The sequence below is a fragment of the Camelina sativa genome, chromosome 11 (genome assembly GCF_000633955.1).
Source record: "Camelina sativa cultivar DH55 chromosome 11, Cs, whole genome shotgun sequence".
NCBI lineage: Eukaryota > Viridiplantae > Streptophyta > Magnoliopsida > Brassicales > Brassicaceae > Camelina > Camelina sativa.
Window position 1 is genome coordinate 188,790 of NC_025695.1, and position 8,883 is coordinate 197,672.

At 39.5% G+C, this 8,883-nt stretch overlaps 3 protein-coding genes across 4 annotated transcripts in view; 2 read left to right on the forward strand and 1 right to left on the reverse strand.

Moving 5' to 3' along the window:
- On the forward strand, positions 1,755 to 4,725 carry LOC104720770 (phosphoinositide phospholipase C 3-like). Of its 2 annotated transcripts, none has more exons than XM_010438649.2 (8): positions 1,755 to 2,186; positions 2,650 to 2,828; positions 2,919 to 3,054; positions 3,158 to 3,346; positions 3,421 to 3,635; positions 3,717 to 3,834; positions 3,939 to 4,166; positions 4,268 to 4,725. In XM_010438649.2, exons 1-8 carry the CDS (start codon positions 1,878 to 1,880, stop codon positions 4,580 to 4,582), a joined length of 1,689 nt encoding a protein of 562 aa, XP_010436951.1. In that variant the 5' UTR covers positions 1,755 to 1,877; the 3' UTR covers positions 4,583 to 4,725. The 2 variants fall into 2 exon arrangements, with proteins under 2 accessions (XP_010436951.1, XP_010436950.1); XM_010438648.2 differs by having other exon boundaries at positions 1,756 to 2,186; positions 2,632 to 2,828.
- Positions 4,787 to 7,387, forward strand: LOC104720769 (FAD-dependent urate hydroxylase-like). Its single transcript, XM_010438647.2, has 6 exons — positions 4,787 to 4,990; positions 5,064 to 5,210; positions 5,294 to 5,356; positions 5,448 to 5,610; positions 5,697 to 5,925; positions 6,512 to 7,387. Exons 1-6 carry the CDS (start codon positions 4,911 to 4,913, stop codon positions 7,117 to 7,119), a joined length of 1,290 nt encoding a protein of 429 aa, XP_010436949.1. The 5' UTR covers positions 4,787 to 4,910; the 3' UTR covers positions 7,120 to 7,387.
- LOC104720768 (probable CDP-diacylglycerol--inositol 3-phosphatidyltransferase 2) overlaps positions 7,379 to 8,883 on the reverse strand; it is a 2,524-nt gene continuing 1,019 nt past the window's right edge. Inside the window, exons 4-11 of the mRNA XM_010438646.2 lie at positions 8,810 to 8,859; positions 8,572 to 8,611; positions 8,420 to 8,464; positions 8,270 to 8,335; positions 8,073 to 8,187; positions 7,927 to 7,983; positions 7,740 to 7,838; positions 7,379 to 7,643 (exon numbers count right to left, since the gene is read on the reverse strand). Coding sequence (XP_010436948.1) covers positions 7,584 to 7,643; positions 7,740 to 7,838; positions 7,927 to 7,983; positions 8,073 to 8,187; positions 8,270 to 8,335; positions 8,420 to 8,464; positions 8,572 to 8,611; positions 8,810 to 8,859 — 532 coding nt within the window. The 3' untranslated portion in view covers positions 7,379 to 7,583. The remainder of the gene's footprint in view (positions 7,644 to 7,739; positions 7,839 to 7,926; positions 7,984 to 8,072; positions 8,188 to 8,269; positions 8,336 to 8,419; positions 8,465 to 8,571; positions 8,612 to 8,809; positions 8,860 to 8,883) is intronic.

An 8,883-nucleotide genomic window follows, 5' to 3' on the forward strand; every position in this document is an offset into this window, starting at 1 on the left:
TTTTTTTTGGGTTTTTAGAAGTTCACAGTTGCTTTATCTTTGTTTGTATTGAGCTTTGACATTTTTGAGATCTGGTCATATTTGTTTAAATGGATTTTTCTATTTCTTCTTCTCTCTGGGTTATTTGATGTGGATGATCTGGTTAAACGTTAATGAAAATATGATATAGTGTTCGTTGAGATGGGGAAAAGAGATTTAAAAAATAAAAAAGAATTGGTGATTTAATTATATAAACGGGTCGAAATCAGGTTGAAATCGGTTTACAACTTTTGTTAGTTGGTTAGACAACCAATAAACCAATAATTAACCAATTAAACCTGTATTTATGGAGAAATTGATGAGAATTATGGATTCAAGGAGATTTAGAAATAAAATTTTGGATTTGGAGAGATATAGGATGAGAGACATTTGTGCAGAGATATTTAAGACGAGGTGAAAGTTCTGGCTTTATCTAGTAAGATGTGATAATTTTCATGTGGAACTAGGACGTTTTCCCAAAAAAAAAAAAAAATTTGGGACCCGAAAGTGATTGGGATAAAGTGAGATATGTCACTTTACCTAACATTATTTAATTTTATATTAATGTATTGTACCACTAAATTTGGCCCTTTCTCCTCCATCGACTCTTTTGTTATTTATACTTTTGTAGTACCAATAATAGAAGAAGCAACTATTGGAGTTTTCAGCTCCAAAAATGAAAACAAAACTATCAGTTAACTTTAATTAAGTAGTCAGAAAATTAATACTACAGTAGTAGATTGTTTCTAAAACATGAATAAGTCCAGCTGGGTAATTATTGTCAATGGTCAAGATAATCTAACTTTCCGGGTCCAACTTGATGTATGCAATTTTAAACCTTTTTTATATGTTATTTTGTTCTCAACAAATAGATACACTATTCCAAAACCTAATTTCAGCCATGCGATTGTGAAACCTAGCTGATACTCTCCACGCTCCATGATAACTGACCCAGTGTCAGTATATTAGATTATGTATGTGTGAATTGATTTATAAAGATACAAATGAAAAAATAATAGCTCGGGTGGTGTGGACTGTAGAGAGGTCGTCCCTACTTACAGAACATAGCTTCCATCAATCACACAAAAATCCAACCACTCTCAACCTCTCACTTCAGGACCATCTTCATTATCCAATCATATCCCAACAATACCTTCACTTACATATATAATGAAACTGATCATAGGATTAATTCACAAAAGAATCTACATAGTAGCTATTTAGATAGCATTCATATATATATACTACAAATACAAAGAGAGAGTACACCATCTCCCCACTTTAGCAAAAACGCCTACAAACACGTAAATGTAAGAACCAATCACATATCGTATCATACGGTTTTGAACATGCAAGAAACCAGTGTTAATTCCACTTATCAAAAACAATAAACAGTATTCCTAAATCCTAATTCAAAGTCTGGCCTACCGACTTAACTCTTAAGAATATTAATGGCTGGACCGCCATGAAATGGTGAATTGTAAATTTTTCAAAAAAAAAGAAGATTTGAATCATTTGATGCTCTGCTAATGCTATTAGTGCTCTCTTTAATTTGCACCTCAAAAAGCTCGTATATATCCCCGATAGAAAAGACGTGACAATATATGTCAATTGATCCTTTATGTTTTCATATATCGGACCCATGCATGCATAAAATATCTGTAAATCTAATTTATAAGGTTTTTATAGCCATGCATAAACAAATTTACTTTTAAAATAAGAATTAATTAACTGGAAGGGCGAGACACGTTCCTTGAGATGAGAACACGAGCATATATTCTTGATCATTTTTTACAGCATATATATCATATAACTATGTGTTTGTGTACGTTTCTAAGAATTAACAAAAATAATAACAAATGTCAGAGAGTTTCAAAGTATGCTTCTGCTCTAGCAGAAGCTTCAAGGAGAAAACGAGGCAGCCACCAGTAAGCATCAAGAGACTCTTCGAAGCTTACTCAAGAAACGGCAAGATGTCTTCCAAAGAGCTTCTAAGATTTGTGAGTGAAGTCCAAGGAGAACGGCAGGCAGGGTTGGACTACGTGCAGGATATCTTCCACAGCGTCAAACACCACAACGTTTTTCATCACCACGGACTTTTTGATCTCAACGCTTTTTATCGCTACCTCTTCAGCGATCCCAACTCTCCTCTTCCCCTGCCTGGCCTGGTATAAAGTTTTCAACTCTTTTTAGGGATTTTTTTTCTCCTTCAATAAAAAATGTTTGTGTAACTTGTTAGAATATTGAGAGGAAGAAGAAAAGAAACAGAGCAAAACAGAGCAAGAGACAATGTCTCTTCTCTCTTAAGAAGACAAGATCGTAAACTGAAACTTTTATTTATATGAAACTTGTTACGGTTTACAATACGATCATAACGTCTATTTATAGACTTGAAACAATATAACGAAACATGACAAAGGTTTCGACTCGTGACTCTGCACTTGTACCTTTTGATATATGCGTCGTTTCAACACATCATGCCCCTTAATCACATTTTTCTCTTATCATACATAATTACATTTTCTATATGATGACGTAACTCAATTATCACTAACATAACTGGCCGGGTAGTATTACATGTATATATAAATGTTGTTGATTGGGTTAATTAAGGTGCATCATGACATGAAGGCCCCGTTAGCGCATTACTTTGTGTACACGGGACACACCTCTTACTTGACTGGGAACCAAGTGAACAGCAGAAGCAGCGTCGAACCGATCGTGCAGGCTCTTAGAAAAGGCGTAAAGGTGATCGAGCTCGACTTATGGCCTAATCCTTCAGGGAACGCTGCTGAAGTTCGTCATGGCGGGTTGGTCCCCTGCCTCTAACGACTCTCCTAATCAACAGGGCTCCCCGTTTTCTCTCATATCTTTTAATTTGGGTTCTCTCATCACTTCAGGACACTGACATCGCATGAAGATTTGCAGAAATGTCTGAGCGCCATAAAGGATAACGCGTTTCACGTGTCTGACTATCCAGTCATGATCACTCTGGAAGATCATTTACCACCCAAGCTACAAGGGCAAGTTGCTAAGGTGAGATGGTTCTGCAGCAGAACAGAGTCTATATACTCTTTCCTAATTTGAAAAAGAGTTGTTCACAAATGACAGACTTTAACTGATAATATAATGTTTGTAGATGTTAACTAAAACATTCAGAGAGATGCTGTTTCGTTGTGGCTCAGAGAGTCGTAAGCATTTTCCATCACCAGAAGAGCTTAGGAAGAAGATTCTGATCTCTACGAAGCCTCCAAAGGAGTATCTTGAGAGACAAACCGTACAGCCTACTCCAATGGTTAAAGAGACTTCTTGGAGCAGACCAGCGAGTGTGAGAAGAAGTGATTTTAACCGCCAAATGGGAATGATTTTGCAAACATTCATAAATTTCGTCTCTTGTAACAGAGTAATAACATGGCATGGAGAGGAGAAAACAAGATTCTTGAAGAATTGGAGAGTGAAGCTGTGGGATATAGAGACTTGATCGCAATTCACGCTGCCAACTGCAAAAATCCTTCGAAGGATTGCTTGAGTGATGATCCAGAGAAGCCTCTACGGATTAGCATGGACGAGCAGTGGCTAGAGACAATGGTTAGAACCAGAGGAACGGATGTTGTCAGGTAAATAATATACAGCGAGATGAGATGAGTCAAAATTCAAGATGTTGTTTTAACCTTTGATCAAAGTTAGAAACAAAACAGGTTTACACAGAGGAATCTGGTGAGGATATATCCAAAGGGTACAAGACTGGACTCGTCAAACTTCGATCCTCTAGTTGGGTGGACACACGGTACTCAACTGGTTGCTTTTAACATGCAAGTAAGTACTGGAAGTGGCTCATGATCATGTTGTACATATTAATGATTATATACACCGTTTGAGATATACTTACTTGTAATAAATAAAATATATATGTTGGAAAGGGACATGGGAAGCAACTATGGATAATGCAAGGAATGTTCAGGGCGAATGGTGGATGTGGGTACGTGAAAAAGCCTCGCATCTTGCTAGAGCACACACTCTTCGACCCTTGCAAAAGGTTTCCCATTAAGACCACTCTCAAGGTGAAGCTTTACACAGGCGAAGGATGGGATTTGGATTTCCCTCAGACACACTTTGATAAATACTCTCCTCCAGATTTCTTCGTAAAGGTAAATAAACAACCAACAAGAAGAAACCACTTTTAAAACTACAACTCCGTTGATCCTGATCTATTAAGAGTAATTGTGTGTGTGTGTGTGTCACATATCAGATTGGAATAGAAGGAGTACCCAGAGACACGGTCTCTTACAGAACGGAAACAGCTGTCGATCAGTGGTTTCCTATATGGAGCAACGACGAGTTCCTGTTTCAGCTCTCTGTTCCAGAACTGGCGCTTTTGTGGTTCAAAGTGCAAGACTACGACAATGACACACAGAATGATTTCGCGGGACAGACATGTCTTCCTCTGCCGGAACTGAAGTCCGGGGTTAGAGCAGTCAGGCTTCACGATCGAGCAGGCAGAGCTTACAAAAACACGAGGCTGCTCGTCGGCTTCGCCTTTGACCCTCCTTATATGTTTCGTTGAATCTTTATTTTGCTTGCTTCAAATAAGCAGTGTGTGTATTCTCTGTTCTATTCTGCCAGGGGCCACGGTGTGACGATGTATGTAATATTAATATGTAATAACTCCATAACAAAATACTAAAAGAGATTCGATTCCATATTTTATTATATAGGGGATATTTCATACTGTAATGTTATAGTGGGACTGTAGCCGCCTGCCTAGAACGGGGTAGCCTTGTTTGACTTGTCATCTCCCACCGCATACTGTCTCTCTTTTCTTACCATATATAAGAGAGGAAGAAAAAAGTACAGAGAGCTTTGTTTCTTGTTTCTGAGATCATCAACGCACCATGGAAGAACACGGTACCCTAGATATCGTCATCGTCGGCGCCGGAATCTCTGGCCTTTCCACGGCAGTTGGGCTCCATAGGTGTGTGTGTCTTTTGAGTTGTTATTGATTAAGTAGAGTAACTTAACAAAAGTGGTGTGTGTCACTGTCACAGGCTTGGGATCAGAAGCATGGTGCTGGAATCTTCGGAGATACTGAGAGCGACAGGATTCGCATTTACGACTTGGTTCAATGCTTGGAAGGCCATGGAAGCTCTCGGCGTTTCTCAGCATCTTCGCAGTCTCCATGATCGCCTTCAAGGGTATCATCAAAGATCAAACTAACACTCTCATTTATTAGTATATTCATATCAACTAGGGAACTCATTTATTTATCTTGATGCAGATGGGTGGTTGGATCCATTTCTGCGGCAAATCCTTCTAAAGAGATGCTGTTTCCAGAATCCGAGTATGTTTCTTCTTCCCTTGCACAAAACGCGTGATGCTACACAATAAGTAAATCAGAAAACTTCAATTATCTTGTTGAATGGTTTTGTCAGAGAATATGAGTCTCGATGCGTACAGAGGAAGCTCTTGTTAGAGGCTCTAGCAGGTGAGTTGCCTGAGGAGACCATAAGGTTTTCGTCTAAGGTTGTTCATATCGAATTGTCTGGACACTACAAGATGGTTCATCTCTCTGACGGGACCATCCTCAAAACCAAGGTTGTAACTTCTTGTCCTCTGTAGTGTATAGACCATCTCAGACCTGGTCACGCTACGGAATTCTTATGTTTCTAAACGACTTTCAGGTTTTGATAGGGTGCGATGGTCTGTACTCAGTGGTTGGTAAGTGGCTAGGCTTCAAAAATCCGGCTACAACTTCCCGGTTAGCGATCCGAGGGCTAACCCATTTCCCGGCAGGCCACGGATTTGGGAAAAGGTTCTTCCAGTTTTATGGAAACGGTGTTCGTACAGGTTTTATCCCCTGTGACCACAACACTGTCTACTGGTTCCTAACCCACAGCTCCACTGATATAGGTAGACGGAACATTAACTTTTAATCTACAAGTTCTTGTTCCATATCCTCTACTGTGATTGACTCTTCTCCTTGCGCTTGTTAGACGAGGAGACAAATCCGGAAATTCTGAAAAAGTTTGTGCTGAACAAGATCAAGGACTTGCCTGAAAACATTAAGAGTGTCGTGGAGACCACCGATCTTGATAGCATGGNTAACTTCTTGTCCTCTGTAGTGTATAGACCATCTCAGACCTGGTCACGCTACGGAATTCTTATGTTTCTAAACGACTTTCAGGTTTTGATAGGGTGCGATGGTCTGTACTCAGTGGTTGGTAAGTGGCTAGGCTTCAAAAATCCGGCTACAACTTCCCGGTTAGCGATCCGAGGGCTTACCCATTTCCCGGCAGGCCACGGATTTGGGAAAAGGTTCTTCCAGTTTTATGGAAACGGTGTTCGTACAGGTTTTATCCCCTGTGACCACAACACTGTCTACTGGTTCCTAACCCACAGCTCCACTGATATAGGTAGACGGAACATTAACTTTTAATCTACAAGTTCTTGTTCCATATCCTCTACTGTAATTGACTCTTCTCCTTGCGCTTGTTAGACGAGGAGACAGATCCGGAAATTCTGAAAGAGTTTGTGCTTAACAAGATCAAAGACTTACCTGAAAACATTAAGAGTGTCGTGGAGACCACCGATCTTGATAGCATGGTGATGTCACGACTGAAGTACCGACCTCCATGGGAACTCCTATGGTCAAACATCACAAAAGATAACGTATGCGTAGCAGGGGATGCGCTTCACCCAATGACTCCTGATATCGGACAAGGCGGTTGCTCAGCCATGGAGGATGGAGTTATCCTGGCTCGTTGTCTCGGTGAAGCTATAAGAGCTAAGAATCTGAAAAGTGAAACAGAAGATGAAGAAGAGAGTCATAAGCGGATTGAACAAGGTTTGAAGAAGTATGCAGGAGAAAGGAAATGGAGAAGCATTGATCTTATAACAACGGCATATACAGTAGGTCTCATACAGCAGAGCAGAGGGAAGTGGATGAACCTGTTCAGAGACAGGTTCTTGTCGTCTTTCCTTTCTCGGTTGCTGCTGAAAAAGTCTCATTTCGATTGCGGAAGCCTTGTCTCCCGTGAGCAAGCAGAAGCCTTGTCTCCCGTGAGCAAGCAGAGGATTGAAAAGCTTGTTATTCAACAACTATAGATAAAGAGCTACAGACCAGTGTTCACATATGTTTCACTTCTAGTTATTATATAGAAACTCTGTATAGAAAGAAAGGATTAATAAAAAGCCACAAGTCAAGGTTCAGTAGTGAACAAGAAGCTAACAAGGCAAGGTCCTTCTCCATCTTCAAGGCTTCCCCTTATTATTTTCTATCAGTGTGACTATTTAGAGAGTTTTGGACCATTCGTGTAATTCTTAATAACTACTTGACTCGAGTAGAAAAATAAACACGGAGAGCTTTAATGTAGAGAGAGTGTTGTTGACAAGGAATAAAATTCTGAGAACAAACAAGGTTGCAATCAAATATCTCTTTCATCTCATAGAAAACAAAGACTAGAGTTTTTATCTACATCCACCACTAAACAAGATAGCTTCGTATGTACACAACAATAAACAAAAGAGTTTAACACACCAGATTCAAAGAGCACAACAAAAACGTAACGTTAGGCCTTATGCTGTTTCTCTATGTCATACAGAACACAAACATCTGCAGCCGTTTTCATCTGACACACGCAACCACAGAAAAACCAAAAAAGCCGATAAGAACCAGAGGATGCCTACGCTATTTGAGGGATTAGATAATTCTGGATGGGACTTACCTGAATCACATTGATGATCTGCTTGATCAACCAACCAAATATGCTCAAAGCCAAGAGTATAGAGAGTGGTGAAATCTGCGTCAATGATTCAACTACCACCTGAGTGAGAAGATTGAAAACACACAAGATTAGAGCAGAAGATAAGCTTAAAGAGATCAAAGGGGAAGATAATAGAAGAGAAGCTCACGGTCATCAGGTTTTCCGTTTGGTTCTTTGCTATGAGAAGAAGAATTATATAGAGAACCTGTAGTCATTTGAGAAACCTCAAGTGTTTACAATATCTCCCAAAAGCTAATGCATCCAAACACTTCAAATATCAAAACATCCAATTACCTCGCAGGAAACACAGCAATAACCCATGAACATGCGGTTTCCGTAGTAGAGTCTAAAGAGCCAGCTTGTGCTATCTTTCACATCCTTATGGCTGGTCTTCCCTGATAGAAATGTACTGTGAATCAAAGTATTAAGTTCCTGCTTTGCTATGTCCAAGAACAATACATCTCAGAAGAGTTGATTGGAATGAAGAGTACCTATACATTTGCAGCCAGTGACTAGCGATATCTAAAGCCAGCAATGACAGGAAAACCAAGCTAGGCCTGTTTATAGTCCAATACTGTGTTAAACATAAAACGTTATGACAAACGGCTATGTCAGCAAAAAGATGTAAACAGTATTCACACCTGTATATTTGGGAGAGAATCACGAGAAGACAGGCTGTGCTGACTCTGTAACCACGCACAGACCCCAAATTATGACAAAGATGTTTCTATATAAACTTGAAAAGAATAAGCAAGTTGAATCTCAGGTGTATGTAATGTAGTGGAAGATTCACCTATCTGTAACCATGTCCAACACAGCTCCAAATGTATAGACTGAAAGGGGAAGAAGAAAAGAGTTGTGTGTCAAGTATCTACTGTAACTATATAGATCAATGACAAGATAATAGCACGCTGAAACTCAACAGTAGAAACATGGATCTCCAAATTGTAGATAAATGTCAAGATTGTACAAGAAAACAATAATGAGTGGGTGGAAGCTAAAGAATGAGATGGGGACAATGATAAGAGCACCTTGGTTGAATTTACGAGCGCACCATCCATCGACAGCATCACAACAAAAACTGGAAAAGCACATTGATCAAATA

Excerpts from the sequence above, each read along its gene's own strand:
- LOC104720769 (XM_010438647.2), top strand. The coding sequence starts at position 4,911 with ATGGAAGAACACGGTACCCTAGATATCGTCATCGTCGGCGCCGGAATC. Across the intron at positions 4,991-5,063 it reads ACGGCAGTTGGGCTCCATAG|GCTTGGGATCAGAAGCATGG; the intron begins GTGTGTGTGTCT and ends TCACTGTCACAG. Across the intron at positions 5,357-5,447 it reads ATGCTGTTTCCAGAATCCGA|AGAATATGAGTCTCGATGCG; the intron begins GTATGTTTCTTC and ends TGGTTTTGTCAG.
- LOC104720770 (XM_010438648.2), top strand. The coding sequence starts at position 1,878 with ATGTCAGAGAGTTTCAAAGTATGCTTCTGCTCTAGCAGAAGCTTCAAG. Across the intron at positions 3,055-3,157 it reads TACAAGGGCAAGTTGCTAAG|ATGTTAACTAAAACATTCAG; the intron begins GTGAGATGGTTC and ends TAATGTTTGTAG. Across the intron at positions 3,636-3,716 it reads AGAGGAACGGATGTTGTCAG|GTTTACACAGAGGAATCTGG; the intron begins GTAAATAATATA and ends GAAACAAAACAG.